This window comes from Pyxicephalus adspersus, chromosome 3, assembly GCF_032062135.1.
Source record: "Pyxicephalus adspersus chromosome 3, UCB_Pads_2.0, whole genome shotgun sequence".
NCBI lineage: Eukaryota > Metazoa > Chordata > Amphibia > Anura > Pyxicephalidae > Pyxicephalus > Pyxicephalus adspersus.
The window spans coordinates 19,477,431-19,504,411 of NC_092860.1; the positions used below are offsets into that span (position 1 = coordinate 19,477,431).

The window sequence follows — 26,981 nt, forward strand, 5'->3', positions numbered from 1 at the left end:
ATTTTATTTTAAGTATATTTCTGTTCATGTGAAATGTCACTTTTTGTACAATGTGTTATTGTATTTGGGGCTGCAAGACCTCATGTTTATGTATGTGATATTTTCTGTATCTGTTTTATTATGTTTTTGATCTTTAATAAAAACGGATTGAAACAAAAAACATGAAATGGATTTTTTAAAAACCATTTGCAATTTGCTAGCAAATGTTTTGAATCCTGGACCAGATCCGTTCCAACTGGTTTTGTGGACTTTGGCACAAACCACAAAAATTTGTCAAATAATGCTAAAATTTAGAATTAAATATATATGTCCTGTTAGCCATTTCATCCATATTATATTCAGTTTCTGTTTCAGTTTATATTCAATCTGCAATATATCTCATTACTTATGTTCACTTAGTTGCTCCTAAAACCTTTGCATTTGCTGCGAAGATCAAAACTATTTCCTCTTTTATTGTTCTAAGAATAATGAAAGAGGAAATTGTTCTGATCTTCACATTTGCAGATGGCAGATAAAATGTGTCTTATCAAATAAATACAAAAGCCCTACAAATCTAAGTGTTCAACATATGATTGGAGATATACTGGAGATCACATGACAACGGATTCAGGTATATTTTATGGGCTTAACATTTCGCAGGACGTGGGAAGTTGGATGTTTCTGAACGGGGGTTGGGTTTTGGTGTTTTAAGAAACAAACGTATCTTTTACATATTGTTGTACCTGGGGCAGCCATTCTCTCCAGCCTTGGAGAGCTTTATTAAATCAGGGACACTGGCTCTAATGATTGTATTCTAGATCAATATTTGATAAGAACATTTATTAACAATCAAGTGTTGGTAGCAGTGTGGGGAGTGTGTGGTAGAGCAGTGGGTGACCGATAGCCTCATAGTTTTCTATTGAACTGGTGGTATAGTTCTGATCTGTATTGGATTTGATATCAAGTAGTGATGATCCAGGCAAATGATCGATACCAGGGTAATATTGATAAGTGATCATGCAAATGTCTAAAGCCTTGTCTTCAATGGCTTTAAAAAAGCTTTAAACTGCATAGCATGGCAACACTTGGTTTCAGGAGTACATGAGGCTTCGACACAGGGCAAAGCAGCATGCTGTGTTGAAACAGAAGCAAAGCTGGAGCTTCTATGGAAATTACTTTGAATAGTAAGCTTTTGCAGTGTATTTTAGATGCTTCTAAAAACACATTGAAAGCATTTTGAAATGGAGAGTAGTCCTTACATGGCAAATTTTAGACTGTCAATTTTATTTTCTGCTGACAAATACTATGCTTGAAAAATACACTTGCAATATTAAAAAAAAGGTATAGAATTAAATGGTTCATTGTGCAACAAGAGGATATTAATAATTGACGCTGTGTTGGGAGGATATTACCAACGCTCTCTTAAAGGGGCTAATTTAGACCGACACCTGCCTTGAACTGCCCACCAGGGTTCCAGCTGAGGCAGGAGGTGTATATTGCTGTGTTTGTTTCCAGTTATGTGTAATAGGAGACACTGTCATTCAATCCCATGAAGCAGTGTCTATATAAACAGTTGTGAAAATGTTAATTATAATGACATCTGACATCCACATTGTTAATTACAATGACATTACCATCGTGGCACCTTGTGTCCTCAATATGTACAGTACATGACACACAGGACGCATATAATGCTGTCACTTGTCAATCATAGTTACATTTATAGCTGCCTTCTTTTTAAAGTAGGTCATTGGGGTCTAATGATTTCATCTCAATGAACAGGTGTTTCTAGCAGTAATATGTTAATGAACTAAGCTAATGGATCAGATTTCCCAGTTTGCAATATAAATCAATGGAGTGTTTTGCTTATGGTGCATACAATAAACTTATGACACCAGGCAAATATAAAGTTAAGGCTTGTAAATACATAATATAAAGATTCTTTATGCAATTTTCAGTTTGGTGCTTTTAGAAATATTAGGAGTACATTCATACTGTACAGTACAACCAACCACAGCACATGGCATTGCAAATTCTGCTTTGTGCCATGCTGTGCTGCTAAATAAAGGCCCTGTGTGCATAATGAAACTAATATGAATCAGCCCTGTCTATATTTTTTTAAAATAGGTAGGATAGGGACCTTAGTACGTTTTGATATCTCCTTTCTGTGGTCCCTTGCACTCTGATGGTGAGCGGAAGGGGCAGCACTACAAGTGAATATTACTTTTCACTGCTTAAAGGAGGAAAGATCGCAGAAGTGGCTTAAGCTACATATACACATCAGATAGTAGTAGCGCAAAACAAATGGTCATGCTCGTATCGGGTGAAAATCTCACATGTGCACAGTGGATCCCCAATGTCATTCATCTTATAAAGGAGAGCACATCAGTGTGATACTTGCTCATCCTCTCCCCTCTCCTCTCAACAGAGCAAATGGCATTGTGTGTACAATGTTTGTTTGTTTATCATTCACTGGATATCGGACAAGAATCTTGTGTGTGTACAGTGCTCGTTGTCATCCTGGTGGATCCACGGACAATGGATGATGAACTATCATAATGGAAGTGAAAAGGGAGAGAGCGCAGCGGGGTGCCCCTCCGTCATTCTCCCCCTCCGCTCTCCATAGAGCAGAACGGTGCTGTATGTGCAGTGCTCGTTCATGCATCGTGCAGTCATTTGTGGTTGGAAAGGATTGTGAAAGATCCTTTCCAACGACAATTATTTGCACGTGTGTACATTGCCTTAATCAGGGGGCTGCTAATCCACTTTTGCCCAATCAAAGCTGGTCCAGGACCAGATACCATTGTCTATTGACAGGGAGTCTGCAGGGAGGTCCAACAAGACAAAAAAATGTATATTTAGCTATTATTCCCAAAGCTGAGCCTCAAAACAACACATTGCTGAAAGGTTGCAATGGATTTAGGAGGTGTGAGCTTTGCAGCTCTCTGATTTCTGCAAAACAATCACAAACACGGTACAAAAACAGACAGCATTTCCTGACCATGAGCTAAAATTGTGGGCTTGCTTTTTTGGTTGTCTAAGTACTTATATCAGAAAAAACACATTTCAAATTATTGCTTATTATTGTGTGTTTGGATGTATTCTTGAACATATTAAACAATTTCTTTTTGACTGACTCCGAAAAATAATGTCAACGCATCCAAAATGTAGCGGTTTTTAAAACACGTCCATTTACAAATGTCTCTGCTTGCTTTACAATTGTATCCAGTTTGAGCCCTATTCCACAGGTACATTTATGTTTGCAAGCAAGCAGATTGTAATGGAACAAATGGAACAGAATTTTCTTTCATGTGCAATGTGATGCCTTTATTTAGTTCAGAAATGTGTCCCTCTGACGTCATTCTGGTGAAAGGTTAACCTCTGGAACAATAATGTTTTTTCCTGTTTTGGCAAATGGTCACAGCAGCAGATTTATTAGGTAAGGTTAAGGTGCCAAAAGTAGACCCTGGATGTGGAACAGGGCCAGAAACTGTTGTGAATATTAGTTAAGTCTCAACAGTTCTCTGTGTAACTCTGAGATCCCACTCCCACACGTTTTATTACTTAGGGGTCACAGACTTTTATCTGCCAATCCTAATTGTTTGTTTTAATTAATGACATTGAGCCTGAGTGTTAAACATGGAATATAATACAGGACCGGACAGTCACTGGAGCAAAACCGCTTCTCTTCAACCTAATGAGATTGGGAACTGCTATGTGCAAGCGTTGCATTTTGGTTAAGGTGGGGTTGCTGTTTCTGGGGGCAACATGTTTCTGCTGGCCATAAAGTTGAATTTCCTCCTCTGGAGTATGTAGACACATAGCATTTGGTGTCCTTAGCAACTCCTCTTTGTAGGATTTTCCCTTCATATTAATGATCCAAAGCTTCCTTAGAATATTATGACAAAACATGGCTCCATTTCTACTTACAATGGGCTGAAAATGTGTGCCTTAAATAATAAAAGAGCTACTTTTACCTTTACCACCTACAATGGCGCACCTTCTTTCCTCACAAAAGTTCTTGTACTCTATTTATTGTTCAAAGCTGCATAATATGCTGGCACTATATTAATACTGTTAATTAATATTATTATAAATAATAATAATATTAATAATGAACATTGAATTAAGGCAAGGATGATTTTGTTTTTACATTGTTAGCATTAGAGTGAAATGAAACATGGGAAAATGCTTCTGCTTTGAGTCTCCCAGGAGGTTTTTGCCATAGTTTGCACAGTATATTTGCACATTTGGGCAGATTTAACTTCCAAAATAAACTGCTTCAATGACACAATCCACCTGATTTATTAAAGCTCTCCAAGACTGGAGAAGGTGTAGACAATTATGGGAGAACTTGGATAATCCAACAAACCTTGAAAAGATTTCTTAAAAATCATTCGCTATATGTTGGCGAATATTTTAAGACAAAAAAGCTGACAGGGCATTATCTTATTTTTATCAAAAGAGATTTTACAGCCTCTTCTGTTATATATATATATATATATAAAAAAAAGAACCTGCCTGTGCACACTTGTTATTAAGTGGACTTTGGTTCTGCTTTAAGGCTTGTCTTACTATAAGAAGAATTATGTATCATAGATATCATCAAAAAGAAATACCACATCCATTACTCATACCTCCTAATACTTCCAAATCTAAACTTGGAACAATGTTAAGCCCTGCTGGCCTCAATCTACGCAGATCTCTCCCCTGTCTGTCTAACCACATCAGCATAGAGGTTAAACTATTCTCATTTCCCTGACACCATTGCTTTGAGGGTTTGTGAACCTGGACAGTTGGGAAGTAGGTTGTGCCTATATTTTTATAATATAGAATACATGACGATTGCTCAGAAATAGGATCTGATGTGATGGAATGCATAGCCTTTATTTATAGGGCCAGTTGATCCAAACTGATATTTCCTCTGTTGGTAGGGGGGTCAAGTGTTGGTCAGTGTGGAACCACTTGCCATCTTTTATTATGCTTTGAGACATAGGTTATTATATTCATGGTTCTTAGAATACGGATGTGCCTGTCTTACCCAATAGTGGTGGTTATGTTACAGTATGAGAACTGAAACAGGATTCCAGCAAGAGTAAAAATACTTTTCTTTTTCTTTCTTTCTTTCTAACACTACTCTTTCTTTCTATCTATCTGTCTTCTTATCTGTTTCTACTTATGAGAGTTTCTTTGTACATTGTAAAAGTATATCCTTGTATATCAATATAAATATATTGGTCATTTGTATCATTGATGATTACAATGTCAACCTTACTCGCATACATAAATGTTAAAGAATCTTATAACTGCACAGAGTTACAAAAAAAACATAATAATAAATTGAGTTAGGTAGTGATTGAATGAATAACTAGTAACCTTTATCAGTAGGCACAGGATCCCTAGTGCTTGTGGCTCCTGTGTATCCACAGGACTCAATCCATTATTAGGACACACTGGCCGTACTAGTAGCTCTGCAGCAGGGGCTCTGCCGTCTAAACCTGCAACTGAAAACACCTAAAGGAGCTTTATAGGTAAAATGGCAATCCTGCTGAGTAAATGAGTTATCAATGTTCTTTATGAAGCTGTCTGCCTGGTAATGTCAGATAACAGTCTTACCTTGAAGAAGAATTAATCTTTTTTAAACCATCTTTTTTTTATAGCTTGAGATGAAAGAAACTAAGCTTCTTTCTCTTCTTCTTATCTCAAATCCTCATTTTACAGACATTTTCTTCAAGAGGCTGTTCTATTAAACAGCGATGGTGGATCAAACCCTTATGTTCCTTGGTGCTTTGCAATATTCATGAAATAATATATGTATCAGCTCATAAAAAGCTGCTTGATATTTATTCATAATGTAGTGTCTGTGTTATTGTGTTGTCTATGTTGTCACATAGGGCTGCTATCAGGAAGACGGGATGGTAATGGGTACTTTTGTACCAGACCCTGATCTACAATACTAGATTTTGGCAATTAGAGAGGGGAATTCTAGAAACTTCTGATGGTGGTCCTGCCCAAGATCATAGATTAGAGGTGTGTCATGATAATTGACCTTTGTATTGAAATAGATCAAACACCTAAACATTGCACATACAACCATAGCTAATGTTTGGCATTCACAATTTTCTCTCTCTATGGTATTTTCAATATTAAAATTGATATGTATAAATGGATGATTTGCGATTAACTACGGGTATTCAAAGTACACTCCATACCATTATTAAAGTAAAACATTGATTGGTAAAAAAAAACAAAAAATCCAGATTGTCTGATGACATTTTACCCAAAAATGAATAAAAAAATAATTAATATATTGATCAATTTTTAATCAATTCAAAATTTTATCTAATTGATGGTCTAATTGATCAATAATATCACACAGTACATGGTTAGAAGGAGGGGGTCTGGTAATGAATCCTTTTTCCAAGGGACAAACAACTCTCTCTAAAGATTCACACATTGTTTAATATTACGTAAAAAAAATTATTAAAAAGACCCCACAATAGATACAGTTGTACAGACTAGATTGTGTCACAGCTGTATCGTTCCTTCTCTATTTTAAATATGAAATTTGCATTATTTATTGGTATATATGTGTGTGAATTCAACACTGGCACAACACGTGCTCAATGCCCTCACAACCCATCCTAATTCACTGGCTCTGATTTGTAATATATACATTAGCACAGCTCCTACTGTGATGACATTATTCATTGACGGTTACAGCCGCTTTATACAGTTCAGTTTTAGTCAATAACACACAAACCATTTGAACTTTTTTTTAGAAATATTATTTCAATATTTTTATCGGATTGTTCTAAATTACTGCAGAAAGAAAATGAAAGTGTATAATGCCTGTCATTACCAGAAGAGGCATCATTCCACAACATACTTTTAATCTCATGGGTTTTGAATGCAGCTAAAAGCTTGGAAAGGTTCACTAAGACTTTTAATGATTTTTTCAGTTTTATAAATAACATCTGAAAGTTGAAGAAATAAAGAATAGAGAGAAGAGCATCTGGGGTGAACATGGAAAGAAGAGAAGAATCTCCGCAGGCAAAAAAATGTAGGTATTGCTTGTAGAGTAGAGCACGGACAGAGAGGATTCTGGGAGGTGCAAGACAGAGCAGGGGGGAGTACTCTATCCAGCAGAAAGTGTAAGACGCAATTTAATGTACAGGCTGGCGTCACGACGCTCCACAGGAATGTCCTACAGCTTATTGTACACCTTCCATCATCTTGAGGAACTCTGTGGAGAAATAAAGCAAACATGTTATAGAATGTGTAAGATCCATAATGGAAACAGAAGAAAATTTATATCTGACTCATCTCTGAAAAGTTTAAGTTAATAATGTGTCATACCAGCACTTGCCTATTTTTTTAGGCAGACCTCTGATGTCTCTATTTGCACCCCCACTAGCTACTAAAAATCTGTTGAAGAAGCTGTACAAGACCAACCAATAGACTTTATCAAAAATTTTGAATAAACAGATAATAATTTATTTATTGCCCACCCGTATGATCTCTCATCAACTGTGGAACCTGGAACCGGTCACTAATTGGCTTTCCAATTACCAGAAGTCTAAACTGCTAACAGATTTCAGGACAATGTAGGATCCCCTGCACTTTGCAAAATGTACCAGCACTATGTAAGATAGGACAAATCTAAGCAATCTATCAAGTTTGTATCCATTGTGCATGTCTATATTACATAGTTGATATAACCCAGCATTGGTTTTTGAGAGCCTTACTTCACTATGGCAGCTTGGCAAACTTTCAATGAGTTTCTTCACCAAACATATTGAGTAGCAGTGGAACCAAAAAGGGCAAAGGGACACAAATATACCATGGCCCATACATATGAGTGCTAGGTTCTATTGTGGAACAAGGCCAATGTCATCTGATCCTTTCAAGCAGGAGGTGGTGCCTGTCCATCTCAAGGTGGGGGGAGGGGACATGTTTTACAACATGCAAAATACAAAACTCACCATCAAAGTCAATCTTTCCATCATTGTTTTTGTCTCCGTCCCTCATGAGCTCATCAATCTCTTCATCTGTAATACTCTCTCCTGAAGAGCGCAGGATCTCAGCCAATTCATCACTATCAATGTAGCCATCAGCATTCCTAATAGAAAGTAACAGACATCCTTAACTAGGGTCCAGGGATGCTATAAGTGCACGTAAATTAACACAAGTATCTGTGTCAATGCTTGTTAATGGATCAAAAATTTACCTATGAAGCCGTCACTTACTTGTCAAAGATGCGGAAGCATTCAGCCAACTCCTCTTCACTTTTTCCTTGCGCATCCTCTTTCATCTGGCGCACCATCATGACCAAGAACTCTTCAAAGTCGATGGTACCGCTGCCTGCAAGATTTCATAGGTGTTAGCATATTTCTTGGCCCAGTACATAGTACATTTTTATACATTTATCACATACCCAAGGAAACAGGTCATCTTTTACTTCTAAAGTGCCACTGGTTTTGTCTGTACCATGTTTATGACCTACTGTACTAGACATGGACTGTAAGGAAACCAGGTAAGGGTCTGTAAAAAGTCTTTTCAAGGTGACTCCACTATGGTGATATGTTTAATATGCACACCAAATGTGCATTCCGCAGGTTCCTATTAAATTTAATGGAGCAGTGTGGATGACAGTTCAGGGGCTGCGTTTGACCTATTTTACATTTCAGTTTCTTTCTTTCAGGTCAGTCACAGCCTTTTTGCTGTCAATCGATGAGTTTTTCATTCAAAAACCTATTGGGTTTAACAGCCCTGTGTTTGCATGGAAATGCTGTGTTTGACATGAACATCCATCCATGATCTGTTAAAAAGCCATTTGGGCAATGCAAAGCTTATGTATGTAGCTAGGTATGTCACTATGTTCAGGCCTCATCTTTTTGATGTTGTCAATCAAGTGACTCAAAAAAACTGGCCGATGTGCCAGCGTTTGGTTTTGTTCAAAGTATGTCATTAGTATGTATAGCAAAATCTGCCAAACTTCTGGTTACCAGGTATTCAAGGTAATATACAAGACCATCAATGCCCTATCATAAACTCACCATCTTCATCTACTTCCTCAATGATGGCATCCAACTCTTCTTTGGTTGGGTTCTGTCCGAGCATCCTCATGACAGTACCCAACTCCTTGGTGCTGATGTCACCGCCACCATCGGTGTCAAACATGTCAAACGCGGCCTTGAACTCTATAACAAAGAAAAGAAAGTATTTAGATTTTCTTAGTCACAAAGACATCTTATGTCTCCAACTTGACTATTCAATATTCACTGCACATAAACCAATTGTCCTTTGTGCTATGTTTTTATTTTCTAAAATTTCTAAATTCTGCTTCTCATTTTATTTAATATATCATTGATCCTGAAAGATGAGATTGACTGTGAGATTTTTTGTCCTTACAGTCACCATTCCTTACAATTGCCCCTACTCATCTCTGCACATCATTTTCACCATGTTTAATGCTATTTATATGTAGATTCCAAACAATATTTGATAAAAAAAAATAAGAGGAACATGGCAGCCATTTCTGACTTGTTGGCCCTCTATGAATTTAGAACCTGAAACAAATAGGTAGCCAAAGAAGTCATAAAAGTACAAAGGTATAACGCTTGATCTTTCATACTTATTTTAAGTCAATAGGTCAATATAGAATCAGCAATGGCAAATTTAATATTTACCTTTTGACAAGCTGCTAGTGTTGGCTAAAGCACAGTTACGAATTTAGGTAAGTGGTGTTATTCCATATCTGGCCCTTCTATTGAATTTTCATGGCCTACCTTTAAGCTGTACTTAAATCCCCTTATAATTATTAGATATATAAGTGTAGGGTAGGGAAACCAAAACTGCAGTACTAATATATTGTACATATAACCTACTATCACTGCTAATAGAGCTGTTTTCAGCCTCTTTATGATAAAGCTACTTTACACTGCATGTTTATTTATTTGTTAAGCCAAATCTTTTCCTTTATCTTTTAAGAGGAGATGGGAGACAGTCGGGGTCCCCGAAATATTGGTGATCACTTTTGTTAGCAAAAGTCAGAAATCAGGAAACAACATTTCTGTACGCTGCTGGTAAGTTAACTAAGACTTTTTAACGCTAACTTTTTCTTACTCTTAAAATTATAAAATAGATTAAAGCATCTTTAGATGTTGCATATTGCATAACATTAAAAAAAAATTTGTAACTAAGTCTGATGCCTTTATTCACACCCCAAATCAGATACACAATATGATAAGTACAATCTAACATGCCAAGCCTAGATCAGAAAAATGCAACATAAAACTTTGTTATTTGCCACTTTGGTAAAGACATTAAATTGATTGATATCAAGAAAGAGTTGAGCACCCCTGATCAACCACAGACTAAAAAGCATAAGTGTAGAGGGACTTACCAGCGATCATTTCCTCGCTGAGGAAGGACCTCGCGTCCATCTGCTGGTCTGTAGGCTGCAAACCAAAGATACGCTTGTTATTGATCCATAATCCATTACCTCATCGTATGAAAAGACCTAACCCTTAATAAACTACTAGACTTTTTAGTAAATCCTTCAAAATCAGCAAGAAGCAATGCCTGCCCGCTTTTTGCAGGGTGAAAAGCCCTAGGTATTCCTCCAGCCAGGAAAACAAAAGCATCAGGTAGGAAAGTGTATCCACAAGAGTTGGGGGCACAAACAAATATCTTCTGTGGAGTCTGAGATGTAAAGTTCCAAAAAGCCCACCCGTTGCCCCAGACATGAGTACACTTTTCATTAAAAATAACCAAAAAAAAAAATTGCAGAAGAAAATAGAAGACTGGATAATTGGTGGATAAGGAACTTTTGTTATGGACACCTCTATAACGCAGACTGACCTGCGGCATGGTGCCTCGGGACACAGGGCTTCGTCACAGCACTATGTCCACGGATGACTGAACCCCAAGAGGTTGCTGCAGGTGTCCAGAAGATAAGAGCTGGTATAATTAGCAGACACTTCAAGGCTCCTTATAGGGAGTGGAGCTCAGAAGGAGATTGGGTTACCTCCTTACATATGAACCCCTAAGGCTGGCGGAGATGGAGATGATCTGTAGCTGCCAAATTACTAAATATACTCTCTGCAGACAGAGCAAGTTTCCCTGAAATAGACAGAATAACCAATGTCCATTATGTTTTGCTATAGCTGCTCTCTGTATAATTTCCAATTGCAATTTGTGTTTTTTTTATTTGCCTCCTATACCCATTCATTTGACCTAAATGTAGCACATTCAAATATTATGTCATACACTGCTGGATTCCTGCACAATAAATGAGCAAAATCCCACATTCTGACCTTTTACCTAGATTATTGCAGCACACCAATACATATCAATCAGATTTTAGCAGAAATTTATTTGAATATCAAAAATGCCCCCCAGTACCCTTTTGAGGTTGTACGGCTAACCAAAATCCATTGCTATTCCCCAAAACCTTACCATTCTCCTACCTATGCCAATAGACACAAAAACTGGCGTGAAGGAGTCTATAGAATAAATTACATTTTGTATGCAAAAAAGTTTTGTGGAGTATGTCTTATACATATAGAATTTGCAGATTCTGCAGTCTGGCCCAGTTCCATCTGCTGAATCATTGAAATGTAATAACATAAAAAAATATTTTAGTGCTTTACATGGTGGGAAAGAATTAGAACTTCTGCTGTCCAAGACTTAATTGGGGAGATTTCTCCTTTCATCCTGTCCTGGTAATAAAGTTGTCACCAGGACAATAAGTGAAGAGCAATCTGCAATAGATACCCAGACAGCAATAAAACAAAGTATGGGAGAGTACGGGAAGGTTAGAACCCCCTATCAACTTTTCATAGCTGTCTGTGTCCCTAATGCTGATTTCATCTATTTTTTGGGTCTCTGAAGAACATTGTCATTGCAAGTGAGGAAAAATCTCTTCAACTTGACCTCAAATAACAATGAAATTCTCATTAAAATGGATTCTTTTCAGCCAATCATTTTTAAGCTACACCAACACCTTCTACTAGGTGTATGTAAACGTCAGATTCATTATTATACTATTTATGATATAGAGCACTGTGTGGGGCTGAGTTGCCTAAAAAACATGGCACAATTTTTATGAATGGGGTGGGCCACACTAAGTGCAGAATATCAAAGGAAAGTGCTATCTGTACTTTAATATAAGCCCCTAAGTGTTTCTAAAACCAGTGCTGGGACATGTTCCACAAATAAAAGGTTCTTCTCCCTTTCACATGAGCAGTGAACTAATTTGCAGGTCCCGCAATTTTTGTACCTCTGATGGTGAACCACCCAAGGCAGTAATTTCAACTGCCAACCCCTTTACCCCGCCCTGTCTATAGTTATTTTCTTGTTTCAGCGTGGGGAAGGGTTAATATCTTGGTCAGTTGTTTCTCTGTTTTTGGTCTAGTGACCAGGGGAGATCCCCTGTTGGGCTTCCTTAGACACACAGGTCAGTTTTTCATTTCTGATCTGATAAATGACCCAGCAGAATGATTGGATATGAAATTATTCTAAAATGACTTTACCAGTCGACCGATCATACACAACCAACATTATGGTCTATTTTTTTATAGTCCAGTCACCAGCTCCTATCTGTCCTGTGGTTCACCCAACATCTCATTGTAATGAACATAAGCGATGTATGATTGGAAGGGCAGAATGTTCTACGCTTAGCACATGTGTCATGCCGGACTTTTGACCGAGCAACGTCTAATTGTATAATTATTTAATCATCATTTGGATAATCATTAAATGCAAAACTGACAGCCAAACTGCTAAGTTGTACTTGGCCTTGGAAACTTTTTCTTTAACTATCTGCTGTGTCTACAGAACATGGAGGGAAATCTCCACAATGGAACACAGACAGCCAAAAAAAGTTCTACATAATAAAATAGCTGTCTGTATTCCATATAGCTAAAAAAGTTTTATGTTTATAAATGTATATATGAAAAAAGTATTCATCTGAAATCCCATGAAGAAGCTCCATTATATTCCATTTTGCCTTCACACGATTGGTTGTTTGAGATATACAACATAAACAGCAGAATACAGCTGTGGCTCCCACGTGTAAAAGTAATGTTGTGCCCTAATTACCTAAAAGTGATAAAAACTGCAGCTGAAAGCAAAATACTTAATGAATCCTTGATTTAGTGGTGAGAATCTGAGCCACCTTGATGTCATTCCCTAATCTGCAATCAGAGTAAATTGATTCCTATGCTAAAATGAAGAATTCATTTACATGTTTGCATGTATTTGCATATATGCATTTTTTCTGCTCCTGTAAACAAGAAATAAAGACTAAAGAATTTCACATTTAAGAAAACTAGGCATCAATTGCAGATGCAGGATAGCGACTGAAATGAAATGGGGGGCATTTAAAGGGTCAATCCACATGCTAGATGACTGTCCACATGCTAGATGTACACATGCTAGATGATTGTTGCCTGGGACAAACAATCGTGATCATCTTGAGTGAAAATCTAGCATGTGTATAGCAGTCTCCCAACATTGATTGAGTGAGGACGACCACTATACTTGGAGGAGGGCACAGTGGGGTTCTCTCCATTCCTCTATTCATAGAACAAAAAGGCGCTCTGAAGGGTAATTGTATACATAGCCTTATCCATTATATTTCAGTTTATGGCAGATGGTAAGTTAATCACCCTAACATTTATTACATCCTTTGGAGATTCCACCCAAGAGATTTCCGCACTTGAGTCGCTGGCTCTGCACCATACAGGGTCTTTATGATGGTAGCCTGTCCATGTTGGGTTTATGGCTTTATAAAGCTATGTACACATGCTAGATAAATCTTGGCAGAGATAAATGATCGTGACAGTCCTGGGCAAATATTTAGCATGTGTACAGCAGTCCCCCAACACGCGATCTGCTGTGGTGGATCACTAAAAGAAAAAAACGGGAGTTGACCACTAAGATTTCCCATGGAAGAGGACGCATTGGGGTGCCTTTCTCTCATCCTCCCCCCTCCCTTCACCATAGAACTAGTACAACGGGCCTGATTTAATAAAGCTCCCCAAGACTGGGGAAGATAGACTAATATGGGAGAACCTTGGTTATTCAGCAAACCTTCAAATTAATTCCAGGTTTGCTGGATCACCAAGGTGCTTCCATGATAGTCTATTCTTCCCAGTCTTGGAGAGGTTTCATGAATCAGACCCCAGCACTTGTTCGTTCTATCGTCATTGTAAATGATCTCGAAAAATTGTTTCCAGCAACAGAGTACACTGCATCAGAGGTTGATGGAACATGCAAATGTAAGTATTTATCCTACTTCTTCAGGAATGTCATGTGTGACAGATATGACCAGTGAATACAAATTCTTAGATGTATGTCAGATGGGCAGTTTTGAAATGTTACCATTAAGGACCTAATTTTACGTTAAAATCTTAATGATGTGCGTGTGTTACACATACAATACTGCTACCTCCAGTACCCAATACCGCTACCTCCAGTACCCAATACACTAAGGCAATACACCTTGTAGTAAAGCAAAGCACACTGATGTATTGTGGTGCGCTGTATTACAAAAAATGGAAAAAATTAGACAAGAAGTAACCCTGTTCAATATCAATTATTTGAGACCACATTCCTACGAATTGAACTTGGTAACTTGGTTAATCAAGTTACAATGAATATTTTTATTAAAATGTTATTATAATTCATACCGCACAACTCCCTACTTTCACTGGGGTGGGTAGTTAGATACTTAAACTCACCCCCTTCCCCCTCTACCAAATTCAGCACTACATAAAACGAAAACATTTCAGCACCTTGGAGTGTGTTGGCACCACATTAATTTTCAGTTGGCTGCCTTAATACGTTTTAAATCACCTTAAGGATCTAATTGGGCCTTAATAGAGATGAAAACCCTAACTGAATAGTTTTGATAAAGCACTGTGGATTTTAGATAATTGCCATGTCTTAATATTTTCCAAAATACCAATTACATACATTGAAATTTACTTTTGCGTTTTACATTAGTTTAGAGCATTTCAGTGCAGGGAGGAGGGGTTGGGTGTCTGATCTGCCCTCCATGATCCCATCAGCCTTCCTGAAAGGTAGTATTATAGTTTTGAATATGTTCAAAAAAAGAAATATGTTCAGAGAGGAGATGTTAGTTCTGGGGGAACATGTTACCATTACCAGTAAAAGTAATCAAGCAATGTGGTTACCGCGTCTACCCCACTAAAACTCTTCATTATTCCTCTTCTTACCCACTGGAGCCCATAAAGAATGAATAGGGATCTTTTTAAAATTGGGTGGCCGAGCTGCGCACGAATGGCAGTTCCCACCGTGGGTGTGAACGAACCAAATAATATTCAAAAATAATATTCTTTACCTAACTTTTTGTCCAACCTCTAATCCACTAAATGTATTATTTTGGAAAACCATAATAAAGATAAAGTTAATTTTGAAAACCTTTGTGGGTTTAACCAATCAGTTTTTGCACAATATTAAGGATTAGTGGTCCAAGTAAGTAGAGATGTCATAGAGGGGTTGTGTCACTCATCCTTGTGATAGATTAACACATAAAATGATCAGCTTAATGTATAATTTATGATTATATCTATGACGCACATGGGCATAGTGATATTTGCTTGGCATGCTTGGGCATGGCAGATGGGTGAACTATTTGCACCAGATCGTCTTTTTTTTTTTATTAGCTCACTTTTTGGTGAATTGCGGTTTAGTCACTTAGCGGTTCTGTTTTAGCACAGGCCACAGTGTCAGGGACAGCTGTTTTAATTCATTACTATGGGCCTACCGGTAGCTACATATGATGAGCAGCCAACACTTAGAAAAAACAATGCACTCTCTGTGTGGCTGGTTCCTTGTCTCAACACTCCCTCTGGTGGCTAATCTATGAAATGTCACAGATAGATACGTAGATAGATAGATAGATAGATAGATAGATGAAACTGTTTGCCTGGAAATGCTGGAACTTTTGCAACAATCAACAAATTGAATCTCCAGTTCATTTTATGGAAATCAAAAGCTTTGAAGGTATTGCTGAAACTATTGTTATGAACTTATATAGCACCAACATATTATGTAGCCATGTTTAGACTTCATAGTCATGTCACTTACTATACCCCAGAGGGGTTCTCTAATGTCTACATCTCTAACACAGTCTAAGCCCACTTTTGGGTTGGAAACCTACCCTAACCTACCTGCACACATGAAGAGAACATACAAACTCCAGGCAGATAGTATCCTGCCTGAGATTCCAACCTAGGACCCAGCGCTTGCAATGGCCAGTGTGCTAGCCACTAAACATGTGTCATATATATATATATATAACATTTTTTTAGCTTTTTACTGATAATCTGGCAATTTTTTGTTCGCCAATTGGTGTAGAGCTACAAATCCCAGCATTGCAGTCCAGCCCCATGCTGATATGATCAGGATTATGTCATTTCTGCCTCATAATAAATGTGAATTCCATTGGTGCGGACATTGTTACTGATATGTCAGCAATTCCCACAGTTGTAAACAAGTCTGTGTACAAGCCAGGCCAGGAATGAGATGAGCGTGCAACTTTACTTTGGCTGCCCAAACGACAATCACATGCTTACTGAAAAATTATGAGATGTCATGAGCACTTGCCGTTTCCTATTTCAAATTATCCACAAATAACCATTGATGTGAATAGATGCGGGTAAGAGTCATGATTTTTATCCTATTTGTTTTATTATTTAATTAAGCAAACATGTTTTTGCTGTGTCACTGATATTTGCAATCTAATAGTGGAATTTAAAGCCATTGCTGGATGAAGCCTGTAGGGGGCGCCAGTATAATAAGTAAATTAATTTGCTTTCTCAGGGGGTATATTTCGTTCACACCGCAATCTGTGTTTTGTCATTGTTCTTCATTGGGGTGGATTTACTAATGCAATATAAGCTGTTCTCCTACCAAGATGAATATCATAGCGCGGTGAATGTGGCAGTAGTTCACTTTGCAAAGAAAGTGACCCAATCATGTGCGAGGAAATCTAAAAAAATGGGATTCTGCCTTGCACATTTTTGAATGGATGTAGTCAGCAGAGCTTGATCTCATTTACTAAGTTAAAGCGTACCTATTCTCTTTAAATAAAAAAAAGGCTGGAGCACCGCCCCCTAATTTTCGATAGCCTAGGCAATTGAGAATGAATTGGAGCGCAAAGCCTCCCGGGATACCTACGTTAGGCATCCTGGGAGGCTTTTAGGTGCTCCTTCTGCACATGCCCCAGCATCTCAGGCATCCGCAGAAAAAACCTTTTTGTGGGGAAAAAAAAAATTGCTGTTCTCACGCATGCGCAGTGAGATTGGCAAATTTGTTTTTGCATCCTACTACACCCGATCTCGTTCCCGGGTCAGGTGACGTAGGATGAAGGACCTGGAAGAGGAGACGAAGATGGTGGCGTTCGGGACACCCCTGACATCATGCAAGACACCCCTGGATGGATCAGACTGCCCTGCGGGACTTTTTTTTTTGGCAGTTTTTAGTTTAGTTTCTCTTTAACTGTAATATCCTTGCAAGGTGATAATTCACTTTGCTATTTGAACAGTCTATATTCCTTTTTTAAATCAATCCTATTGGTAATTGCGCCCCAACGCATATATACAGTGTGCCGCAGCACACCAGCCACAAATACATTATTTTACAAACTGGGCTATATGAGACAGAAAGCTGTCAGTATATCTAAAATTACAAAGCAATCAAGTAAAGCAGCCATTCCCAATGGCTTAATTCTTAACGGGTTATGTGGACCCCCAGCTGTGGCTGATTGACCTCCAATATGATGACCCTGCATAGTTCTGGGTCTTAAACCAGTTGGTAGAGCTAGCTGCAACCAAGAATGATTTTTTAGGTGTCTATTAGGGTGGTATTCCCTACCACTACTGTAGGTGGCATTCTTTCCACTGATCACCAGTTTAGGATGCTTTTTTTCCACATGTACTCCAATAAATTGGTTCTAGCAGGGGTTCTCCAAGACCTGAAAATGATTTCAAGGGTTCCTCGGGGGTAAAAAAAAAAAAAAGATGAACAACTAAGGAAGGATGAAGATTTGGTGTCAAAAGAAGGACTGTGCAAAATGAGGGACAGATGGTAGCTAAGTGGAAGCAAAGCTGCTCACTGCTATGAAGACTCCATCACTGTTCATTGTTTATATGGTAGACATGTTTATGTATTGAACAGAAACACCTGGAACAGACTTCTGATGGTGAATGACTAGGAAATGTCACTTTGGAGTACACCAGTCAGCCCAGAATGTATACAGAAATTGTATATGAAATGCATGCATATGACGGTTCCTAGACATCTAAAGACCTAAAGTGAACCCTTGCTTGACCCATGATGGGCAAAGCAACAGGCCAACTTGAATGCTTGCCCCACCATCTGCATATACTCAGGTTCCATTTAACCCCCTTCTCATGTGACAGTGCTGGCTACCCGATTTGTCAGCACACAATGTATGGAGGGGAGTGAGTGATATAAATGATCCATTTCTCTAGTCCCATTAGGAGCAAGCTCCTGGTTGGGTTGGTGGCCGGTTGGAGGAGTTGGGACACTGTATTTTTAATATCTATGGGTGTTCTTGAGTTCTGAGTGATACCACCATGGAGGATAGCAGCATGGTCCTTGCTACTACTACAGTTATTGTAGATATAATTCAAATGAATAAGATTACAGGTAGTCCCCGAGTTAAGGACATCCGACCTACAGACAACTCCTGAATACGAACAGGGCTTCCCTGCTGGCTTGTGTGCAGGACTCAGGCTTTATAAGGGGGTGGTTTGCATGACTTGCAGAAGTAATCCTTTGCTAAACACAGCTGAGCAACCTCTTGTAACTCTTTAATTACCAAAATAAACTCTGCAGTTGTTTCTTTTTGCATATCAAAGCACAATTTGCCCCAAAAGTTAATGGTATATCCATGACGTTTTTTTTGTGTGTGTGATGCTGTAATCCTCACAGTACGGATTTAATACAGTAACTGACACCATGCTACCTAATAATATGTTGAGACAAACATCTGTCCTAATTGCATTAAAATAATGCACCTGTTCCGATTTACATACAAATTCAACTTAAGAACAAACTTACAGTCCCTATCTCGTATGTAACCCGGGGACTACTTGTAATTCAGGCCATGTTCTTGGCATAAACTGGACATATTTGCAGAATGTTGCAGAAACTGGTTCACCTATGGTGTGATCATATACCCACATCACAAGCTTTAATTGTAGAAAATTGGTGCAAATCCGGTGGGACGGGGGCTCTGGAAATGGTATTGTGAACCCCTGTGGTCCTCTGCTGGTTGTGATGTTCTCTGACTCCCTGTTGGAGCTCAGGGGACAAGCACTATGCACTGTAGTCAGGTCATGTAGAAAGATAACAAGGGGCTGTTTTTCTAGAAACTGATTACTGTTTGTAAACAATTTCTGTCAAAATTATTTAAGATTAAATCTTGGGATATTATTAGTTAAAAGACGATTGTCCAATTTTATTCCGTGCCAACTAGACATCTTCAGAACCATCAGATGCTAAAAAATAGCAATTGTTTTCCAGATGTAGCCAATGAATATTCTGTTTGTTCTAATAAATATTGTAAGCTCTAATTCAAACTTTTAGTGGGCGCTCCTTGTCAGCGCTCTGTAGACCTGAAAAAGTACTCTGAAAGGGGAACCTTTTTAAAACAAACATTAGAAAGTTGGATTGGTGCATGTTAAAAAAATGTCTGTGCTAATCTATATATTGCAGGGTGAAAATATGATTTTTTAAGGAAATACTGTAACTTTCAACCTTTTAAATAAAAATTATAATAATATTAGTAATTTTAATAATATTAGTAGTAGTAGTAGTAACATAGTACCATTAGCCTAGTCTGCAATTCACCTTTTACCCACAAAGTGGCGACAAGGGATTCACATTGCATTCTCTAGCGACTTTTAAATACCACACATGTCCACAAGGGGGCAGGATAAGTTCTTGTCTGAAGGGAGAAGACTTTTGACAAGGGATTCACATTGCATTCTCTAGTGACTTGTAAATACTACATATGTCCACAAGGGGGCAGGATAATTTCTTGTCTGAAGAGCGAAGACTTTTGACAAGGGATTCACATTGCATTTTCTAGTGACTTGTAAATACCACACATGTCCACAAGGGGCAGGATAAGTTCTTGTCTGAAGGGAGAAGACTTTTGACAAGTGATTCACATTGCATTTTCTAGTGACTTGTAAATACCACACATGTCCACAAGGGGGCAGGATAATTTCTTGTCTGAAGAGAAGACTTATGACAAGGGATTCACATTGCATTTTCTAGTGACTTGTAAATACTACACATGTCCACAAGGGGGCAGGATAATTTCTTGTCTGAAGGGAGAAGATTTTTGACAAGGGATTCACATTGTATTCTCTAGTGACTTGTAAGTGCTACATATGTCCACAAGGGGGCAGAATAATTTCTTGTTTGAAGGGAGAAGACTTTTGAACAATATTTGTGCACATGCTTTTAAGTGTAAACCGGGAAAAAAGAACATGTTATGTGTCAAGGTAGATCATTTAATATAAATGGTACTTCTTAATTTAGAGTAAAATTAACTTCACATTCTCTCACTAAAAAAAATCACAGAGCCATGCTGACCCCAGTATTTTTCCTAGTGTGATGCTGGGATTCTTCTAATGTGTTGCAATAGTGCCTGGTCGCATGAAATGGTGAGCTGGGTTACTATTTGTTTTTAATGACTCCCTTAAAGCACCTTGCCTGCCGACTGCAAAGCATTTCTGTGCCCTGTGCTTTCAAAAGCACAACTGTTTTCTGTGTATTGTGGGGCATTGGGCAGTCTAATTTTCTACTATCTACAAAAGTGCAGTGTGCAGGTATTGATTGGCATCAGCTATGACCATGCTCATTCTCTCCACTGATGTCAAAGGCTTGGCGGAGCTGAATGTCTGTGGTCACATGGCTCATGTCCCCAAATTGATTGTCCCTGGTTGCATGGCTGACACCGCACTTATGTCTGTAGGCAGACAAAAAGTCTGTGCTGGTATTGGCCTCAAGGTTGAGTTCCCCCACCTCCCGAGATTTATTACACATGCCTCAGCCAATCTCCAGAAATGTACAATTGTGCTTGTACAAAGCTGAATGCAAAAACCAACTTTTGGAAAATTAGTGATCATATAGAGTCTTGAGAAACTGCTGGCCGGTGTTTGGTGAGCCAGGGGTGGTCAGAATGAAGAATGTGTGTCTAACACAAAATTGTAAAATATTGCAGCTTTCCTTTTCTTGGATGTGGTGGTTGCATTTGCTTTCCCTCTTTGTTAGCTAATCCTGGAAACTGCACATTCCTATATCTATGTACAGATCTATAGAAGAAGCCATGATTGCCAACTAGACTGGACCTCAATATGCCTAGTGATGTTCTCCTCTATTACAAACTAAACATACAATGTTCTTCCTTCCATCTCACAGTAAGTGACAAGTACAGACAATCAGGTATTTTCTTCACTTGCTATAAAAGTGCAGGCACCACATCCAAGCTCTGGTAAATGCAATGTATTGGATGTTTAGTTATATATTTATTCTTTCTATTGTCTGCTCACGTAGAGGCTGGGTTATATTGTAGTGAGGTATATACCATATACAGTGTAACAGTGTCAGGGAGACCATCATAACGCTATGGGTGACAACAGGTGGGCCAATCATACATCTGACCTGAAGTTCAACTCCTAATTGGGTAATGAATGCAATTCTTCATACATGACTTATGACAATACTTTTTTCTAAACTGCAAGCATACAAAAAACTATCTGGGTTTTACCTGTTATCTGCAGTGACTGTGTGGCAGAGTTGGAATGTTTGAGGAGTACAAATAGCCAATGTGCTTATAAGTAGCATGCTGATAGTAAGAGAAAGCAGAGTTACAAAGAGTGAAGTTTATATTCTTCACATTCTCTGGCAGGTTCAGGAGGACCTGGGCTCAGAGGAAGCTAGCCATCAGACTGATGACATCTAGTGTCAGAGGGAAATACTGCATGGGGAAACAAGAATGCAGGGGAAACTTATTGGGCTGTTAATTTTTTAATATTGTTATGTTTGGCTGGAGTTCCACTTTACTACAGATTGAATTTCTATTGATAAGTAATGTTTAAATTGTTTAAAGGATAGACTAGTATTGAATATATATGCATTTTGGTAAAAAGAATATCTCCCCTTCTATGGACATCCTAAAGATTATTAGTGGTGACAAATGGTCATAAAGACCTCTTAGCATGAGTCTTCCATCCGGAATATCCTCTAAACTGTGCACTGTGGGCTCTAATGACAGTACATAGGTTAATAGACTTAAGACTAGCCTCTTCATAGTTATAAATAGGAGAAGAAGCAGACACCTGTTCTCCTTCAGGCTTGTGTAAAAAGCAGCTGTTCCACACTAGGAATAGAAGTGACAGACATGAGATGCAGCCTTCCCTTCACCCCAAACTCCTGTTCCCCTCCTGTCCTGCACAAACATATCTACATCAAAGCACTACGCTGATCCCACTATTTCACACAGAGACGATCATATTGCTGTTAGAATGCAAATGGAAGCAAAGACAAATTAAATGGAAGAAGGTTAGCTCACAAAGTCTCTCTGCAGCAGTAATAAAATGCTCTGGTCTTGTATAGGTCCCAAAGTAGGTATTTGTGGCATTGACAGGGCTAAAGGTGGAACTTGGATCAAGAAACAGAATAATGATGGGTTGATGCTATTGGTTGGGCAAAATTGTGCGGATGCTTTTGTGTGGTCCCTGGCCCCGGCTGTTCCGTTCATCTCAAGTCCCCCTGTGGTTCCTATGGCCCTCTGTGGTCCTCGTTTTACTTTTGCAGGGTAGTTTCATTTGTTTTATATTCAGTTTGAGTGGCTTTTGATTTAAAGCAGTGGTCACCAACCAGTGGTCCATGGACCTCTGATGGTCTGCGAGAAAATGTTGGTCCGTAAAGCCTGAAAGGTTGACAACCGCTGATTTAAAGAATGACTGCTGACACAATATGGTTTGCTCATAGCAGGTATGTGAAACCTAATGAAAACATTGGCCTGAATTAGGTGAAACTCTTCTTAAAGTGCACTCTTTTACAAACATTGGGGCATTATGTTTGCTGCTATAAAAAGGGATGGAAGGTATGATAAACAAAGCAAAGGCTACTGGCATCTATTATAAGGGCAGGAACAATAAAACCAGTTGCCCAATGGATTGTTCCTCCATGCCGTTGTTTTTTGGAGTTCCTTATACATGACCTTACGTTACTTTACAAATCTCCACCGCACAGTAACAATGTTACTGCAGTCGCACTGCACATATAGGATCTGATCAATACTGAAAGATGTCGGGGAAGCTTCACGGTGATCTGAGCAATTTATCAAATCTTCTGCAGCCCAGGTGCTCGGTAACATATATCAGTAATCTATACCCATCAATCACATCATAATTGTCACAACCTGAAGATGACCACGCTTTGGTTTATTGTTCAAACTACTCAACCAATATTCATCAAGCAGAACAAAGGTGAACTCAAAGTTACTATTGTCCACTTATGTGCAGCCTTTATAAGAATGTGGCCTGTATATATCCAGCTATAAAGCCCTGTACAGACGTCAGATTTCTGTTACTGGAAATTATCTTCTGTATCATTTCCAGTTACAGGAGAAGGCTGCTCTATTCTATAGAGAGTGAAGGGGCAAGGATGAGTGAGGGGCACCTTTGTTGTGTCCTCCTCCATAGAAAAGCATAGCAGTTATGTTGGCTCCACCAGGATATGTTGGTGAATAATGTCAGGAGACTGCTATACACATGCAAGATTTTCATCTGAAAAGATCCTGACTGTTTGTCTCGGTTGCTAATCATGTAGCATGTGTATGTAGCTAAGGGCTGCCAATCCCATATCCTGCTTGATGTTCGAATGATTCATTGATCCAACTTTGATCAGGAATCTGGAATCTGTTCTTTGCCAGATAGGACGCCACTGTACTTTGCCTGCCATGCAACACCCATAAAGCGCTGCGTAATATGTTGGCCCTATATAAATCCTGTTTAAAAATAATAATACACAAATCCTCCTGCTCCAACAGGGGAATGACAATCAGTGGGGGCTTCCTAACAATCAGCTACCATTAGGCACATCTCTCGGAATTTTCAATAAAAACACAGCTCTGTCAGATCAGAAACCCCGGGTCCTTTTAGATTGGACTTTCCAAATTTGATACATGCCTGCAGCATGATGTTCACCTTACACAGATGAGTTGTGCTTCCCAGTTCATTAGGAGGTCACATATATGTGAGTCTTGTTGAGCAGCTCACATACAATAAAAAGAGAGAAATCCTTTTCTGAATATGTGACAGCTAAGACAATTCCTAACAGATGACTGGGATAAATCCACATCTCCTAAAATAACTACATTGGGGGCTTTTATCTGAAGCAAAGAACTACATACAGCTCACAGGGGAGGAACTTTAAAGCCGTCCAGAAACTGATATGTTCTATGGAAGGAGACTTGGTAAATGTTTCTCACTATGTAAAGTGACATGCGGATACCTACAGCAACCCATCAGATGTGAAGCTGAAGAGCTGGACCTTTTAGGTCTTCTTCTGTCAATTATTATTATTACAAAGAATTGATTTATTGCCAACATATTACACAGCAATTGTACAATAAATATGGGTGGCAAATGACAGATAGAAACAATGCCACAGGAGGAGAAGAGCTTACAATCTAGGAGGTGGGGGATGTATAGGAGTGTCAAATGGGCATTTTTTTTTACCTTGTCCACCTTTCCATCAAAAATTGATCATATGACTGTATGCAATGCACAGGAACATTTCCTCTACCTAAAAATGTTGTTCTAATATAGCTGAGAACCTTTTTCAAATGTATTTTGAATGTAAGATTTCCTTTTGTATGGAGAAAATAGTGATTGGTTTTGAAGGTAATGTTTTGTGGACAACAGCTCTGCAGTATAAGGCCCTAAACAAATATTCCAGTCACATTACTTCATTGTTGGTCAAACCTGTAAAGCTTTTCACAGTGTGAAAGACCAAACCAGAAACAAGGGAATTAGAAACAAAAAATTAGAGAAATTAGACCTTTTGAGGGAAATCTAGTATGACTGGAAGGGACATAAAGTGGTGAGAAGAAATTTGAAATGGTGAGAAAAGCCTTGATGATGTGGTTAACGGGTTCTCAAAAATATCATTGAGAGATTAGAAGTAGGGAGGAAAGATCTGAAGTGTCGCGGAGAGCTCATGTGTGGTTAATGGCACCCCAGAAAGTGGTGAGGATTGACCTAAAGTGGTGAGGAAAGATTAGAGCTGAAAAGCTCCGTTTTGAAGCATCGTCTTGGCTCTATGATTATCTTTGTGTCATTGCCTTGGCAGAGGTCCCTGTGGAATGTGGCAGGATAGGGAGAGCCTGTAAAGCGCAGCTGTGCTACTTGGAAAGCGTGAACATGTCTAAATGGAAGATGATATCTCCCAGAACCTTCACACGGAACCATCAGCTTCTCACAAAGCATTCACATGTATCTCTCAGCATCTCATTGAACTTTCCCTTACGCAGAAATCAATAATCCCTAAAATTCACAAGTGTGCAATTCCAACCTGCTTATCGTAATCCTTCATAAACACACCGTACCATCACGTATGCATATTATCTAGCTGAGGAGATGATACCCTAAAGGATATCTAGAGGCCATTCCTGATCACTGAGTCTAAAAATGTACGTTGCCTGGCCATTTAATTCAATGAGAATTCATTTTACTTGTTCTGCATTAATGACTCAATAAACAAAGCCAGGAATAACCAGGCACACAGGAATGTCAGAAGATCAGCAATTATATCACCCATATTTCTTTCAATACAAGCTCCTTTTAAATCCACCCCCCACCCTCTATTTGCTTACTATTGTAAACATGCTTACATACGCTATAATGCAATATATTGTAATAGGGTATTGTATTGTTTTTAGATTATTGTAGCCAAAGTTCTCTGGAGGATTGGTAGTTCACACTAAAATAAAAGTAGTATCACGTAATGTGTGTGTAACATGTAATATCCAATCAACGCCGTTCTCATAATATAGCCATGGGGTGTCCTGGAAAACTATTAGAAACCTATTTAGCCACTTATACTGGAACGCAAGACCTATCAATATGCTGAAACCTGTTCTTAAAGTATTTTTGTCCGCATACTTTCCATATAAGATGTCCCCCTATGTCCCAACCCATATTTAAAACAGATATTTAATATCCTCATGCCCATTTTTTACCCCATTCCACCCTCTCCTTATGTCCCCCCTTCCCGAGTCCACCTGTTGCTAAGAAAGCAAAGGCCTATGTTTCTCAATGACCTCATAAGCCTCATGAATAGGACTGTAAACACACCGAAACACAGACAACTGTATCACCTTATCCCATATACATCTGTTCTGCCACAGGCTTGTCATGTTCTAAGCTTACACTCACCATGTCAGCTATGTCAATCCTGCCCTATACATTGCACAATAATATCTTCATCTGTAGCGTGGGCTGCTCATTCCATAGTTCCAGCCTCACCCCAGTAACAAACCTTACACAGATTAAGCATCAATATCATTGCCCACATTTATACCTTGTGCATCACAAACACCAAAATCATACATTCAGGAACAGAAATGGTAATGGATGAAGATTGAAATTGCTCGTCTTACATGTCCCGTACTTTTCATGTACCAACCAAGTCACTGTGCTAACATCCAAACAGAACAAGATGGATTCTGGTTGGTTTTTAGTTATTACACTAACCAGCATTGGAAAGAGAACTATTTTGAACTGAACAATTGTTAAATGTCTTGCACATGCTTGTGATGAAGTGATCATAGTGATCATAAAAATTTCACTTTATGTGATATTTAGTGTCATTAAGCCACAATGTAAACTATTATATATATATATATATATATATAT

General features: G+C 38.6%; 2 protein-coding genes across 4 annotated transcripts in view; one reads left to right on the forward strand and one right to left on the reverse strand.

Moving 5' to 3' along the window:
• The first annotated feature begins 513 nt into the window (after positions 1-513).
• SNX21 (sorting nexin family member 21) overlaps positions 514-26,981 on the forward strand; it is a 58,339-nt gene continuing 31,871 nt past the window's right edge. Inside the window, exons 1-2 of one of the 3 annotated variants that reach the window (XM_072403787.1) lie at positions 514-610; positions 9,973-10,067. The gene's annotated coding sequence lies outside the window, so the exon portion shown is untranslated. Of the gene's footprint in view, positions 611-9,972; positions 10,068-16,551; positions 16,673-26,981 lie in introns of those variants that run through there. The other 2 variants (XM_072403785.1, XM_072403788.1) reach the window with 2 other exon arrangements.
• Positions 6,909-10,984, reverse strand: TNNC2 (troponin C2, fast skeletal type). The gene is made up of 6 exons (XM_072403790.1): positions 10,846-10,984; positions 10,388-10,442; positions 9,039-9,182; positions 8,229-8,343; positions 7,965-8,101; positions 6,909-7,225 (listed from the first exon to the last, which is right to left on the reverse strand). The coding sequence occupies exons 1-6, from the start codon at positions 10,852-10,854 to the stop codon at positions 7,194-7,196; spliced, it is 492 nt and encodes a 163-aa protein (XP_072259891.1). The 5' UTR covers positions 10,855-10,984; the 3' UTR covers positions 6,909-7,193.

Coding starts and splice junctions, on each gene's coding strand:
- TNNC2 (XM_072403790.1), bottom strand. Junction 8,344..9,038: donor TGAGGAAGTAGATGAAGATG/GTGAGTTTATGA, acceptor GAAATCTTGCAG/GCAGCGGTACCATCGACTTT. Junction 8,102..8,228: donor TGCTTCCGCATCTTTGACAA/GTAAGTGACGGC, acceptor ACTTTCTATTAG/GAATGCTGATGGCTACATTG.